This window comes from Peromyscus eremicus, chromosome 12 (assembly GCF_949786415.1).
Source record: "Peromyscus eremicus chromosome 12, PerEre_H2_v1, whole genome shotgun sequence".
NCBI classification, from domain to species: Eukaryota; Metazoa; Chordata; class Mammalia; order Rodentia; family Cricetidae; genus Peromyscus; species Peromyscus eremicus.
In genome coordinates this window covers 39782095-39798350 of record NC_081428.1, presented here as the reverse complement: position 1 = coordinate 39798350, position 16256 = coordinate 39782095, and the positions used below count along the sequence as shown (strand labels likewise).

The following is a 16256-nucleotide window of genomic DNA, read 5'->3' as shown; positions in this document are numbered from 1 at the left end:
TAGCAAGCCATAGCAGAAGCCAGGTGATGGTAGCACATGCCCTTAATCCAGATCACATGACAGGCAGATCTCTGTGTGTTCAAGGATACAGCCAGCATGGAGACACATGCCTTTAATCTCAATACCAACCATAGAAGACCTGGAGGTCTGTATAGACAGGCAGTGACGAGGAGGTCATGTGGTTGGGTTTATAACCAATGAGAAGGCAGAGCAGAAAGTCAATAAAAAGACAGACAGACAGGAAGTAGGCCTCTTTCTGAGAGGAAGGACGACAGTGGCAGTGAAGGGTAAGAAAGGGTTTTTAGTCTCAGCTCTTAGCTACTGCTCTAACCTCTTGGGCTTTTAACTCTGCATTTGGCTCTGTGTTTCTTATTTAATAACACTGTTCATCTACATTTGGCATCCACATGGCAAGAATTCATTAAAAACCGCTTGGCTTGGCGGTGGGCCCAGCTGGGGCCAAACTCGGCCTAGGCCCCAAGCCCAACTGACCATAGCTACGAGCGGTTACCCACAGCTGGAGCTATGACCAAGTCAGGCCTGCCAGAGCTACCGGTCGGCTGCACTCAACTGTAATTGCAACAGCTACACGAAACGCCAACACACATGGTCAGAGCTTAAGGAAGCCGGAGCCCAGGCTCCACTTAGCTCAAGCAGAACTCATGGCTGGATTTAAGCTTCTAGCCAGAACTCGTGGCTATGCTTTCTCGCTCTCTCTCTCTCTCTCTCTCTCTCTCTCTCTCTCTCTCTCTCTCTCTGGATTCACACCTTGGACACTAGGTAGCTGTTCTGAAATTCCCTCGGATTTCTACTGTTCTACACAGACTTGGTAAGTCAATTAAGATATCAGATATTTTAAAGAAAAAAACTATTTAAAGAGAAATTTTTTTCCACATTTAAAAAAAATGGGTTTTATGTGTACATTGGAAGAAAATTGGTCTTTGTTTGATAAAATTTTAGGCAGTCTGAAAATGGAACAACTATATGAGAAGATTAATGTTGATGGGATAATGCACATTATTACTTTCCTTATCCTTATTTTACTATGTAAAAAGATAGTCAATTTAAGTGCCAGGATAAAAGCTTTAGAAAAACCTGTTAAAATGAATTATAGAGAAATTCAGATTCAGACAGAAGAATTTAACGGTGAAATTGTTTCAGGATTGGATTATAAGGTTACAGAAAGAAAGCCTGTTTTCACACAATCACCTTTAATTTATCCGGTAACCATACAGCAGCTACCTGGTCAAGAGAATGCACAAAATATTTGGACTCCAGTTGAAATGTAAGATTCACAAAGGTTTGAGGAGGCAATAGCATGCATTCCCCATATGTAAAGTAAATGTTAAACTCCTGGTCAACTTATAATAAGATTATACCACAGGACTGGCAGGAGCTGGTACATGCTGACCTTCCCCTCAGCAAGCCTCAGTCCACAATGTGGGAAGGAAGAGAAGCATGGTGGGCACACCATAGGACAGCAAGGCTACTCATCTCGTAGCAGCGGAAAACAGGAAGCAAAATACATATCTCACTGGCTTTCCCCTGTGACCCATTATCTCCAATTAGGCCCCACCTTCCAAAGTTTCCACCACCTCCCAACTGCAAATTATACCATGATTGTCACCTGATCACTCTGTGGCTAAGGTCGGAATCCTCTTGGTCTGATCATTTCCACGAAGTACCAATGCATTTGGATGAAGACTTCAACAAAAGAATGAGCTTTTGGAGACCATTTGAGACCCAAACTAAAACAGAAGCAATGGGATCACATAAACTAGAACTTAAGAGTCACAAGACAGTAACGTCTAAGTTCAGTCTGAAGGAAGAGCAAAATTTATCAGACAAAGACGGCAGAGGAGAAAAGGAATCGATGGTCCAAAGACCCTGGGGCAACAGAGAGCAAAGAACTTCTCATTTTTCAAATGAAAAAATTAAGAAGATGTGATGAAAAGAACTTTAAATTCCAAATAGGGAAATGTGGAGATAGAAGACCAGATTAACAAGAACTTTCCAAGCCACTGAGTTTTGGCTTTAATATCTGAGAAATAAGGCAGCCTACATCTCATGATGATTAGATGCCCTAGTTCTGATCAAGGAAGTGGCATCAACAGTAGATAAAACAGTCAGAAAAACATATGCTTCGCTTCTTCTCCATCACCTTGTGAACTTATGTGAGCCTTATTTCCCATAGAAATAGGAAGAATGTACACCATGCTGGTGAACTAACGGGGAAGACAGACAGACAGACAGGCACACAGGCAGGCAGGCAGACAGACAGACAGACAGGTAGGTAGGTAGGTAGGTAGGTAGTTACATACACACATATATACATACATACATAGATGATAGATAGATACATATATATGTATACACACACACACACACACACACACACACACACACACACACACACACGAGTCATTCTATCACTTCTATTCCTCTAGAGAACCCTGACTACTACACTGTTCTTGGAAGTAAAATCCATCAATTGGATATTAAATAAACTATGGCAAAGCTATGCAATGGAGCAAAATAGAGCCACGAAGCTGAGGTTGTAGAGCAGATGCGGAGCCATCTCTCTCTTCCCCCTCCGCAATTAAGAGCACTGACTGATGTTCCAGAGGACCCGGGTTCAATTCCCAGGCCATCTGGTGTCTGATCACACCAGGATTTAAAAAAAAAAAAAAAAGGTAGCACAGATGTGGTTGAGAAACTGTTCAGGGAAAATAAAAAAATCACACAAGTGCGATATTTTAATAACATGGAATGAGGAGGGGCAATATGAGAACTCTACTTTCAGTGTAATTTTTCTATAACCCTAAAACTATGTTAAAGCCAAAGCTGTAGTAAATATTTTTAAAGGCTATATAGGATTTTTTTCAAATCTACCAAAAGTGAACACATTTATCACCAACAAACCTGCACCAGAAGAAATGTCAAGACAGTTCAAAAGAAAGAAACTATTATGAGACTGAAAAAGAGATCCACAAACAAGAATGAATGCTGCTAAAAAGCAAAGTCGTGTGCTAAATACTTGCAGCGGTAAAGTATATGGTAACAGCACAAAAATCAAAAGGAGAAATGAATATCCATTGTGGCAAGGTGTTTATACTACATGAGGTGGAATACCATTTACCACAGAGTGTGATACTAAATATATATATATACTGTAAGCCCTGAAAGAATTGCTAAAATAACAAAATTATTGCTAAGAAGCCCTTCAAAAAATAAAATGGATTAAAATAATTTCTCAATGTGAAACAAAGCAGACAAGGGGAAGAGAATAAGATGAATATGAACAACAAAATGGTGTAACCATAATCCTCTCAACAACTACATTAAATATAAAGAGTCTAAACACCCCAACTAAAAAGCAAAGGTTAAGGGAACATGGTGATTCATAGATGTAACCCCAGCATTTGGGAACCGGAGGCATAAGGATTGCCGGGAGCTTAAAGCCACGTTGGCTGCATAGTGAGTGTCATGACAGTTTGGACTGTAAGATGAGAGCCTATCCAGGAATGAAAATTGTGATTCACGCCACAACATAAATGAATCTTGAGAACCTTACACTAACAGAAGTAAGCCAGTCACAAAATATCATGTGATTCTATTGGGTGTAGCATTTAGACTCATGAAATTCATAGAGACAGAAAATTGATAATTAGGTAACGGAAGCTGAGGGAGAGGAAGGAACAGATAATTGTATAACAGTACCAGAATTTCAGGCTGGGAAGACAAAAATGAAGTTCCAGAGACAGACAGTAGAGTAGCTGCACAATGTGAATGTGCTTAATTCCACTGAAATGTACACTTCGAATGACTGGGACTGGGGAGATGGCTCTTGCCACACAAGGTTGAGAACCTAAATTTGAATCCCCCGAACCCATGTAGAGGCAGATGCAATAGCAGGTATCTGTTATCCCAGCACTCCTACTCCTCCAGTGAGATGGGAGGTGGAGACCAGAGACTCCTCGGAAGATCACAGGCCAGCTAGACTAGTGCACCCAGTGAAGAACAACGAAGAGACCCTGCCTCAAACAAAGTGGAAGGTGAGGACCAATATCTAATATTGTCCTCCAACATCAATATGCATGCTGTGGCAAGTGGCATTCACACTCAACACACATACAGATAGAGATAGAGAGAGACAGAGACAGAGACACACAGAGAGAGACAGACAGACAGACAGACAGACAGACAGAGACTGAGACAGAGATTTAAAATAATAAAAAGGTATTGTAAGTTCTTGTGTTCTGTTATCACAATACCTAGATGTATATTGATAACTGTCAGCTCTCAGGTGGAAGGCATTGTCAATATGGTGCCAACACTGCCTTGCCTGCAGCAAAATATGAGAACAGTGTAATAAAAGGGATCAATTCCTAGCTGTTATGCTTAATCTTCAAGATGTTAATCTCGAACAGAATCACTTCGTGTTCTTCAAAGTACCCAAAGGCTTGCAAAAACCGTGAAAGACTCTGTGTCCATTTCACAGTGAAAGCAGGTGTTCTGCTACACAACACAAAACCATTTCCAGTGGGAAATTTTGTAAAAGCCTATGGCTTAGCCTCTAGAAATTCTTGTGCTAACCCAAATAAGCAAAGAAATGCCCTGCTTAGCTAAGACTTGCGTCCTAAAAAAAAAAAAAAAAAAAAAAAAAAAAAAAAAAAAAAAAAAAAAAAAAAAAAATCCCAAAATCAAGTCAAGTAACAAAATAAAAGGGCTACCATCTTTTCTGTAGAAACTGCTCCATATCTTTGGTCATATATGTGTTGAACAGAGGGAGTCGGGAAGAGGGCTAGTGTCTCTCAGGCACTTGTGAGGGGCTCCGAGAGCCAGGGTCCCTGCCTCCAGCCATACAGCAGTATTCAAAACAGATTCATCAGTTTCTCCCCTGCATCTGTCCTTCAGCCCGTGGCCAGGTTACACGGTGCCCTCCTTCAGGAAGCGCCCCCTTCCTTACTCTAGGGCAGCCATGAGGTAGCCACTCTCCTTGCTCCCAAGGAAACAGAAGAGCTGCTGACTGGGCTTTTGCCCTGATGGCCCCACCAATGCCACCCCAGTGTCAGCGGCAACCAGCTGGGGGCTGCCTAGAGCTAGCTGGAGGCTAGCCTTTGGTTGTGGCCGAGTCGGGAAAGGGAGACCACCAACTTCCTCTCTTTTCTTTTCAGCACTTTCGTGAGCATTACCAGTCATTGTTACCACATTACCCAATTATGGTTTTTTGGGGTTTTTTTTTAAGATTTATTTGTTTATTATGTACACAGTGTTCTGCCTGAATGGTATGCCTGCCTGCCAGAAAACAAACACCAGATCTCATTACAGATGGTTGTGAGCCATTATGTGGTTGCTGGGAATTGAACTCAGGACCTTTGGAAGAGCAGCCAGTGCTCTTAACCTCTGAGCTACCTTTCTGGCCCCCAATTATGATTATTACTCATGACTGTAGGTAACATTTTTTTTTCTTTTACTGAAAACAGATTTAAAAATCTGTTTAAAATTTCATGTTCTGATTCGTTTCCCCTCCCCCTACTCCTCCCTGTTTACTCCCTACCTCCCCTCTCATCCACCACAGCAACATTTCTGTCTCTCCTTAGGAAACAAACGGGCATCCAAGGAATAATAGTAAAATAAAATAAACAATGGAAACCTAATACAGTAACATTCTTAATCCAAAACACCAAAATCTAAAATGCTCCAAAGTCCAAACTTAAATTTCTGAGTGTTCAGATTTGGGCACATATCTGACTTCAACATTTTCAAATGACAAACATTAGGTCAGCAGCGTCTATGAAAAAACTCCCAAATCCAAGCCAAGTGTGCTGGTGCGTGTTTTAATTCCAGACTCAAAAGAGGCAGCAGGGAGGTGGTGACGAACGCCTTTAGTCTCAGCACTCAGGAGGCAGAGGCAGGTGGATCTCCTGTGAGTTCAAAGCCAGCCTGGAACTCTACAAAGCAAGTTCCAGGACAGACAAAGCTGTACCACAGAGAAACCCTGTCTCGAAAAACCAAAGAGAAAGGGCGGGAGAAAGAGGCAGATCTCTGAGCTTGACGTCAGCTAGGGCTACATAGTGAGATTCTGTCTCAAATAAATAGATCTCCCAAATCCAAAAATTTCTAATATTCGTAAGCTAAATGAACCTACCTTCTTTGTAAATAAAAAGCTCCAGAATATGGCACATTCCATCTAGTCTAAGCATTTCAGATAAGTGTTCTCTGCATTTTCTTCCACATACACTCATTTGTGAGCTCCACAATAGAAACCCAGTCTTCACTCCTGGGTCCTCAGTGACTGGCACAGCAGCTGGATGCTAGAGATGCTCACATACATACCACAGCAAGGAAAAGATACAACTGGCCTAAGCTGCTGGATGACCCCCGGCTACTGAGAGCCAAACCCCCAGATCTGAGCACTCACCTCCACCTGAGTGATATTGACCACCAACACCACCACCATTAGCACCGCAAACAGACAGCAGAAGACTCGTAGTTTGAAGAAAGTGGTCCACATGGTCCGTCTGTGTCCCGATGACCCATGGCCGACACCAGGCTACTGTCACCTTCAAAGCTCCATGTCGTCGTCGTTTGTGCTGAGCCGCGGATGAGTATTCAAGTTAATTTGCTTCTGTCCTGCCAGTGAGCTTGAGAGTTCTGTAGAGGAGAGACTGCAACAATTCAAGAGGCATGTTTTTATTCAATAAGCAAGAGAAATGAAAGTCTCACCAACTGCTTTCCTTTTCTGGGCCTTATCTAAGGCCCAGTCACAAAGACAAAGCAAAGGGCCTGGGAACAGTAATAACTTATCTCCAGATAATTGTTTCTGTTCCTTTTCTAACCCCAGGCTTCTATGCAGAGATGCTCATAATTACCTTATTAACTATTTAGCTTATAATTTTAATAGAAAAAAATGTTCAAACTCAGAAATTGTGAAATAAAAGTAAACATTAAATTTCTAGAGTTCTAAGCAAAATCACCTCAGTTCCCTTATAGCTTAAGTTAGCCAACATTACCGTGTTCATTTTATGTAAAGAGGGTTAGGAGGAGGCCTTGTAATTTTATAAAGCACTCCAGAACACTGTGCAAACCATCCCGACCCTTTGGAAAGCCAGAATACCACAATCTCCCCAGCAAGATACAAAACAGCCTTTGGGTTTACAGCTTCCATCAGGTCCTCTTTGTCCTTCAGCAAAGTGACAAGGTATAAGAAGAAAGACACCTGCCCTGAAGATGTGAGGAAGAAGCTTAGCTTGATGAGTCTGTAAGAGGCCCTGATTCCTTTATCACAGACGCTTAGGGGCAAAGGACTAGAGTTCCATAACAAATTCAAAATGTTCTTTCCAGTTGCTGGTTTTATGTTGTTGTTACTGTTGCTGAGCTTGGAGAGGGGGTGTTGCGAATCAGTCATGATTTTAACTATTTTCTCAACCCAATAAACATAATTTTATAACATTTATAAAACTGCCATAACTTCTCTTTTTAGAGCAAGGAACAGATATCTGCACATTTTATTTTTATAGAAAAACAGGCAGAAAGAATAATACAAGCTGGGTGGTGGTGGTGCACACCTTTAATCCCAGCACTTGGGAGGCAGAGGCAGGTGGATCTCTAGGAGTTCAGGAGTTTAGGTAAACCTGGTCTACAGAGCAAGTTCCAGAACAGCCAGGGTGATTACACAGAGAAGCCCTGACTCAAAAAAAAAAAAAAAAAAGAAGAAGAATACACAAAATTTTCCAAAAGGAAAAAAACCAAAAAATATTTGCTCTGATTTCTCTCCTTCTAAAAAATATATAACAATTCAGTAGAAAATATAGTAATTAAAGTAGAGAATCTATTTTTTTTTCTTGTGCACCATAGGAATTCTTGGTTCAAGAATGGGTTAATTTTTGTATTAGTGTAAGGACATTTGTAAACTTTCTGTAAAACAAAAACTGAAACACACAAATTGATGTATTTACATACGGCTTTAAACCCCAGATATGTAGGTACTGGAAGCACCAACAAGCAATTTACTTAATTATTAAACTTTTCTAGAAAAAGTCTTGAAGGAGAGCAAAGTTCTCTCTCATCCGTGGTCATTCTCTCTCTCTCTCTCTCTCTCTCTCTCTCTCTCTCTCTCTCTCTCTCTCTCTCTCTCTCTCTGCTGTACACTGCCACCAAAGGACATGTGAAAAGGAAGTCATTGTTTCTGTTCCCTAAACAGAAAAGGTGCACTTTGAGGTGAACTTTTCTGACGCGGGACATCTTGACTCACATCTGTTCGGCCTTGACTTTTGCTCTCCGCAAATGAATTTTCTTTATACCTTAGTGAGTCGACCCCTTAGCTGGTCCTGCCTTTGTGTAAGCCTACATCCTGTGGCTTGGGCACTTTGGCATTGCCTGCTTTGAAACCCTTGTTGGTGTTTACTTATATTCATTTTTATCTTCATGTTTTTATGGTAATGCCCTGAAATTCAGACTCGTGTTGGCATCATCTCCTGAATTTAAAAAGGGGCAGAGGCAGTCCTGGTTAATCCACATTATCATCCATTATTTAAATTTTTTAAAATGTTTAAATTTTTTTTAATGTACATTTGTGTGTGTTTGTGCCACAGTGCACATGTGGAGGTCAGAGGCCAACTTACAGAGTCAGTTCTCTCCGTCTACCACGTGGGTCCTGGGAACTGAACTTGGGCCACCCATCCTGAGGGCCAGAGCCTTTCCCTGCTGAGCCACGTGGTCAGCCCTCACCGGTTCCTCTATTGGACACTTTCTCCACCAGCTCCTGTTACCAATCCGCTCTCTCCTCAGCCGTTTTGACGTTGCCCTGGATAGCCAGATCACAATTACTCCCCTTACTGTTTAGAGGTGGGACAGAAATAATTGCATTTTTACAACTCCAGTTTCTGTGGCTTCTCAACAGTTCCCTGGCCGTCTCCAACTGAAGGGTTCAGCTCTACCTCAACACTGATGGTGTTTCCAGTCTCTGTGCCAGAGCTGATAAAGGTTTGCTTACAACACCCACTGCTCCAGGAGCCTATGGCTGGAAACCAAACACACACGACTGTAGACCTCAGTGAGGAAAGGTGTTCACACTTAGAAACAAGTCATATATATTGTTTAGTGTAAGCCAAGGGGTGTTGCTACCTTGAACAGTTAAGCTCTTCGTTTATTAGAAATGATTCTTCCTTAAAAATGGGCCAGTGAGGTGACTGACTCAGCAGGTAAAGGTGCTTGCTGGGAAGCCCAAGAACCTGTGTTTGAGCCCCAGGATCCACAAGGTAAGAGGAAAGAATGACTCCTAGAAGTTGTCCTCTGACCTCCACGTGTGGGACACACACACACACACACACACACACACACACACACACACACACACACACAAAGGGAGGAGGAAGGAGAGATTAAATGTAAAAATGAGAACATTAAGTGGTATACAGTCCACATGAATTGGGAACTATAAAGTCTAAGTGACATATAGAAAAAGTTTTCTCTAGTCCTGCCTGGCCCACGGTCAGGACAAATCTCTCTCACCCACCAGTCCCACAGCCCCTCAGACTCAATCGAGTAAACACACAGAGACTTATATTGCTTACAAACTGTATGGCCGTGGCAGGCTTCTTGCTGTCTAATCCTTCTATCTTAAATTAACCTATGTTTATTAGTCTATAAGTTGCCACATGGCTCGTGGCCTTCCAGTACCTTACATCTTGCTTGTCATGGCAGCAGCTGGCAGCGTCTCTCTAACTCAGCCTTCCTGTTCCCAGAATTCTCTTCTCTGCTTGTCCCGCCTATACTTCCTGCCTAGCTACTGGCCAATCAGTGTTTTATTTATTAACCAATCAGAGCAACACATTTAACATACAGAACATCCCACAGCAAAGTAACACACACACTAAATGAAAACCCCCCAAACAACAAGTATATAATTGATGTGTGATACAGGTAAACAGAGAGGTACCAGTATTTTGCTCTCATGGAGGGTTTCTTGGCGGGGAGGCAAAGATGGAAAGAGGTTTGCAGTAGCTCACAATTGCACCATTACCCCCTTCAGCTTTCTGCTGGACCTAGAAGCCGCTCACTCTCACTCCTCTACTCCACCCATCTGGACCATGTTACCATAGCCAAGCTTGGTAGCACATGCCTTTAATCCCAGCACTAAGGAGGTAGAGGCAGGTGGATCTCTGTGAGTTGAAGGCCAGCCTGGTCCATAAATCGAGTTCCAGAACTGTTACAAAGAGAAATACTGTTTCAAAAAAACAAAAACAAAAACAAAAACAAAAAAGAACCATGTTAGCTCTTCCCAATCCAGCTGCAGAAAGGGGGCAGACTAAGCTGAAGGAACGTGTCCTCCTCCTCAGAATCCCACCGCACTTATTTTCACTTCCTAGCTGATTACTCTTCGAATGTGTTTCTAATCTCTTCAGCTACATCTACCAGTCATGAGTGTTAGTTAGGATTCTGTACGTGTGCAGCTAGGGTCTAATGTCTTATGTCATCGGGGGACACAGTCGACATACCTGCCTTTAAAAAGCTGGATGCGGACCCCCACCCTCTCTTTCTGTGCTTCCTCTCTGTGCCTCTCCTGCTCTGCTCCTGCCATCTTCCTTCCTGCCAGGCCTGGCTTCTTTCTAATACAGCTCTTTCTAACTCTGGTGGCCAGGACCCGTGACTTTTCCACTGCCCGCCAACTCACCAGCGCCGTTTTAACCATCACTGGTGCTGTGACTCAAATAGGAAATTCTGCACACTTAGCATCCGGGGCTGAATGCCAAAAGCCTAGCCGAGGACCTGTGACTGCACACCACACCCGCCGCCGCCGTGCTGCATCTCCACCACAGGTGTGATTGGTGAGTCCCTTCCCAACTCTGCAGCCTCAGATATATTATTTGTGCCAGACCTCGGGGTCCTGGAACTGCGCAGGCAAGGACACACTCTGTCTTGACCAAGTATAGGATGCTGTTGGACCACCGGGTGGTCCACATGCTGCGTACGCTCCCAGCCCTTACTCATACCGTGATGATGTTTTGGGTAACCTGTGCTGATTCACAGATCCTTCCTCTATCTCAGGGACGCTTGAGATAGGAGCCTAGGATCCCGGTTTGTTATTTTAATTTTTTATTTTTCTCTCTCGGCTGCAGCCATGGGACAAAAGGGCAGATACTAATAAATTTGGCAGATACCAGTAAATTTTGCTGTATAACAGCTTTGCAGGAACTTCTGCCAGTGGACAGGGGCAAATTAAAAGTTACCTCATCCCCAAGCTTTCTACTGAAGCTCTGAATCCTTCTCCCTCCCCCTACGGCCCCTGCCACATGCAACCACTTCTGTCTATCTGACTTCCGCTTTCCGGCAGTAGGCAGGCTTTAACCCACCTCATCTTAACTCCTGAACGAGTGGGTGGGCTCTCCAGTGTTGTGCAGGCCGCTTCTGCTGACTCTCACCCTAACTCACCTTAACTCCTCCCAGTCATTCTCAAACTGCAGTGAGAGGCACAAATGGGTCTGGAAGTGGGCTAGCATCCATGCAAATAAGTTTACAGTAGTCAGGATGGCTCTTAAGCCAGAGATCAGTTTATAGCCTGCTTTCAGGCAAGTCTTCCAAAAGCTGTCCTCAAGCCAGCAAACATCAAGGAAAAAAAAAAATTCAAGACACAGAACAAAATCCGTCTCTTGTCCCTCAAACTTCCCTGGCATGGGACTAAAATTAAGCATCTGGAGAGCAAGGCTCCTGACCCCACAGGCGAAAGTGTCATCTGTGGCATTCAAGGTGTACCAGGGAAGAGATAAAAATTCCGAGAATACCCAAGAATAAATTTGCCAAGTGCTGGCACACCCTGGCTCCCAAAAGCTGTTGGGTGTAGATGAATGTCTAAACAGTCTTATTAAATAAGAAACACAGGGCCAAATACAGAGGTGATAGCCAAAGAGATCAGAGCACTAGAGAAGAGCCACAACTACCTTATCTTACCACCTTGCCGCCGTCGTCACTTCCCCAGAAAGAGCTTCTTCCTGTCTGACTTGTGTTTTTATTGCCTTTCTGTTCTGCCTTTTCATTGGCTCTAAGCCCAGCCACATGACTTTTTTGTCACTGCCTGTCTATACAGACCTCCAGGTCTCTACGGTTGGTACTGGGGTTAAAGACTAGTGTCACCACACTTGGCTGTGTCCTTGACCACACAGAGATTCTGCCTCCCACGTGATCGGATTAAGGGCATGGGCTACTACCGCCTGACTTTTGTTCCTGGCTAGCTATGACCTCTGATCTCCAGGCAAACTTTATTTATTAACATACAAATAAAATCACATTTCAGCACAATTAAAATATCACCACATTTCCCCTTATTATTCTAATAAAAAGAGAAAAGAAAAAAGTTATAACTAATATAAGAAAAACTATATACAATAAGTACGATAACTATATACAATATATACAAGCAATAAATACCTCAACAATGTCTAGTCCATTTGCATTTGACAAACTCAGAGAAAATATTCCATTATCTATCCTATTTTGGTAAGTCCAAAATGTACCTGGTTCATTTTTTATCCTAATTTATATTACTAACAGAACTATCTTATAATGTCTTTTAAATTTATACACTTACACCTCTTTAGTGAGTTTCCCTGTTTTAAGTGAGGAAAAAGGCCATGTGGGCTAGTAAGTGCTCTGCCAGGCTATCAGTTGAGCTTTGTTGAAGGTGCCACCTAGAAAGACTGACTGCCCCCAGGCACCAAGATGACATGGGAACATCAAGCTAAGACCTCCAGCAGACCTAGGTTTGGCCACAGGCTCGAAGGGAACCCAGAACACAGTATGGAAGCAATCCGTTTCTTTCCTTCTCGACACCAGAGCCACTGACCCAGTCCTGGGAGTTTTGGGGTATCACCTCTCCTCGTTTCCCTATTGTCGGGGTAGAGAGGACAGCCTTACCCACCTCACCAGATTTAATTGCACTTTCAGGGTTACTTAATGGGAAAAGATTTTCCAGCTAAGATAGGAGCTTTTATTCCATTGCTTCTTCCATGTGCCTCACTCCAGACCCACCCGCCTGTGCTTCTCCTCGTGCACACAGACAGGGCCCTGATCTTTGCCTTGTCCCTAATTCCAGAGAAATAAGTTCTCATGCACCACAAGCTTTTCTCTCTTCCCAGTTCCCTGTTTAGCTCACTGCTCAGCTAATGGTACAGGACCACCACAGAACTGGAGTCCAGAGACCGTCAAGTAAGAAACTGTAACAGCTAAAAGGTATTTACACCCCCAGACCCAAAAGTGTCTGGGCTCTGCAAAAACAGACTTTAATATAACCATCTATTACTATTAAATGCTTTCAACAATTGGTCACCTGTGTCTCCTGGATGCTAAACTAGTAAAGGAAACAGATGCCTTAAAACAATCTGTCTCTGATAAAGCTTAGCATGTTCCAATCTCTCTGTCTCTCTCATTAACACTAACCAATACAAGCAGAGTACTAAATGATACCATGGTCACTAATCTTCTCGTGGCTGCTTCTCAATATGTTCAAAATTTTTCCCAAGCTCCAGAAACCAGCTTAAATCTATCTGGACAGGTGGGATCTACTTCAGGCTTCTCCTGTCTCACCAGCATCCTGTCAGACACAAAAGCAGCCAGAGTGCCAAGCCAAGAGGGATGGACGGCTCCAGGGCAGCAGGTCAGCCCATCATTCCAGAACGCCTGTCTACCTCCGGAAGACCCCCTTCCCTACCCCCCCCCAAGAGCCAAGTGACGCCCACCAAGTCAGCTCGAAGCAGTTTTTCTGGGAGAAACGACGCCTATTTACTTGCTTTTTTATAATAAGCAGAAGTCTGGAATGTTAAGATTCTGTACATGCACAGCTTGGGTCTAACATCTTAGATCATCAGGGGGGCGGACCCCCACCCTCTCTTTCTGTGCTTCCTCTCTGCGCCTCTCCGGCTCTGCTCCCGCATCTTCCTTCCTCTCCAGGCCTGGCTTCTCTCTAATACAGCTCTTTCTAACTCTGGTAGCCATGGCCTGTGACTTTTCCACCAACCCCGCCAACACTGCCAACCTCGCCAACCCACCAGCACCATTTTAACCATCAATGGTTAAAAATTTAGAAAGAATTTTAAAAAAAGAAAGAAGCTACATATGAGAATAAAAGCAACTTAATGATAATATTTCATACTTTTTCTTTTTTGGGGATGTGTTCTTGTTGTTATTTGAGACAGGGTCTCACTATGTAGCCTTGGCTAGCCTGAAACTCTATGTAGACCAGGTTTGCCTAGAACTCATAGAGATCCACCTGCCTCTGCTTCCCAGGTGCTTGGGACTAAAGGCATGCACCACAATGCCTGGTCTAATATTTTGTTTTTCAATTCCCCCACAGTATTAGCTGTTTACATGACACACATTGATTCAATCCATAAAACAAATGCTACAGAGGTCCATTCTGTAACACACTGTACCGAGGGCCAGAAATTCCCTTTTAAAAGTTGGCATTCATGTTAGAGTGAGTTAATTCCTTTGTTGAAGAGGAGTGTGGGCTGGGGATATAAGTAATAAGTGCTTGCCTAGAGTGCACAGCCCCTGGTTCTGGAGGGAGGAAGGGAGAGAAGATACAAGATGGAAAAGGCAATAAATTCACCCTTCTAGGCTCAGTGGTTAAGAGCACCGACTGCTCTTCCAGAGGCACTGAGTTCAATTCCCAGCAACCACATGGTGGCTCACAGCCACCTGTAATGAAATCTGGTGTCCGCTTCTGGCCTGCAAGGACACATGCAGTACAGAATACTGTATACATAATAAATAAATAAATCCACCCTTCTAAACCACTCCACACAATGTCAAAACTAACTTGAACCATCACATGCCCCACCTCAGTGCCATTCTCCCTTACCAAGGCACTCACCCACCCTAAAGTGTCCATAAATTCTGAGCAGGACACAGCTATGAAAACAAAGAATAACTCTGTCACCAGGACCCCACGTACTCTACGACAGAAAATCTTCTCAAGGAGCTGGCCATGAAAGTCACAGGTTTTCCTGATGGTGCTCAGAGTGGAAGACCAAGGATGCACAGAAGTTGAGCTGCATCATGGGTGGGTGCGGTCTGTGGGTTTACACAAATGGGAGCCTCTCAGAGTACATCAGTGTGAGTCAGAGCCGAGAAGCGGCAGCAAAGGAGTGGTCAGTGATGCTGACGGAGAGTAAAGGACTCCAAAGCTAACAGAACTATGGGGCCGCAGAGCAATACAAGACACCCCTTATGGCTGGAGATTTCTATTGACACATAGAGCCCTACCTAAATAGACACTGCCTGAGAGTCTATAGAGATCTGTCTTTGCAAAGACCTCACACTAAAATGCTCAGAGTCGTCTGGAAATAATAGTTGCAGAAGAGAAAACTGATTTCTAAAATTAAAAATTGAAGTTTAGAAATATTTGGAAACAGCCAGGCATCATGACACACCATTTTAGTCCCAGCACTCAGGAGGCAGAGGCAGGCTGGTCTACATAGTGAGTTCCAGGATAGCCAGGGCTATAAAGAGAAAAAACAAAAACAAAAAATTTGAGATTAACCGAGTAAAATTTAACAGATTTAACAGAAAGAACTGGAGATCCATCCAAGATCAAACTGTGAACACAGATGAAGCTTCCATTTCTTGTACCCCACGTGAAATGACCCAAAGTGCTGACTCACCTAGACCTCCTCAATTGGAGTGTCCCAAGGCAGGACCCAATGCATTCATGGAGACTGCATGGCAGGTGGAGAAGCTTAGTAAGTCACACAAAATAAAGTACTATGAAGGAGAGAATTAGGCCATTGCTCATTGACAATCATCGTGGACACTTTTAAAATGCGAGGCCCTGGGCCCATACAACAAATTAAACCAGAATCTATGGGAAGGGGCCCGATACTGTTCCTTAACAGTCCCTAGATAACTATAGTACACAGTCAAGTAGAAGAACCATAAACAGAGTAGCCAAGGGATATTCCTTACATCAGTTGGCAAGGGCTGGTGGCACTAAAATGAATTTTGAATGACGTCTCACGGCGTTCTCTAGGGACAACTCCATTCTGGGCACTAGGGACAACTATTCCCTCTTCATTGACCTATCCCTTCATTTCCTTGCACAGTAACAAAGTACAGCACTTTGTCAACCCAGAGGAGATAGAAGAATAACAGACATGGAAAGAAAATGGTAAACCCAGTCCAAAGGGGGCAGAGCCCAGCACTGCAGAGTTAAAGTATGATGTGCCGTTCCCTGGAGAGGAATCAGACAGTCCAAGGGT

General features: G+C 43.4%; 1 protein-coding gene across 6 annotated transcripts in view; it reads right to left on the bottom strand.

The window, feature by feature from the left end:
- Nucleotides 1-16256, bottom strand: part of Nxpe3 (neurexophilin and PC-esterase domain family member 3) — a 73620-nt gene that overhangs the window by 56327 nt on the left and 1037 nt on the right. The window contains exons 1-2 of one of the 6 annotated variants that reach the window (XM_059276932.1): nt 7163-7272; nt 6425-6671 (exon numbers count right to left, since the gene is read on the bottom strand). In XM_059276932.1, coding sequence (XP_059132915.1) covers nt 6425-6517 — 93 coding nt within the window. In that variant the 5' untranslated portion in view covers nt 6518-6671; nt 7163-7272. Of the gene's footprint in view, nt 1-6424; nt 6672-7016; nt 7273-16256 lie in introns of those variants that run through there. The other 5 variants (XM_059276934.1, XM_059276928.1, XM_059276933.1 and 2 more) reach the window with 5 other exon arrangements.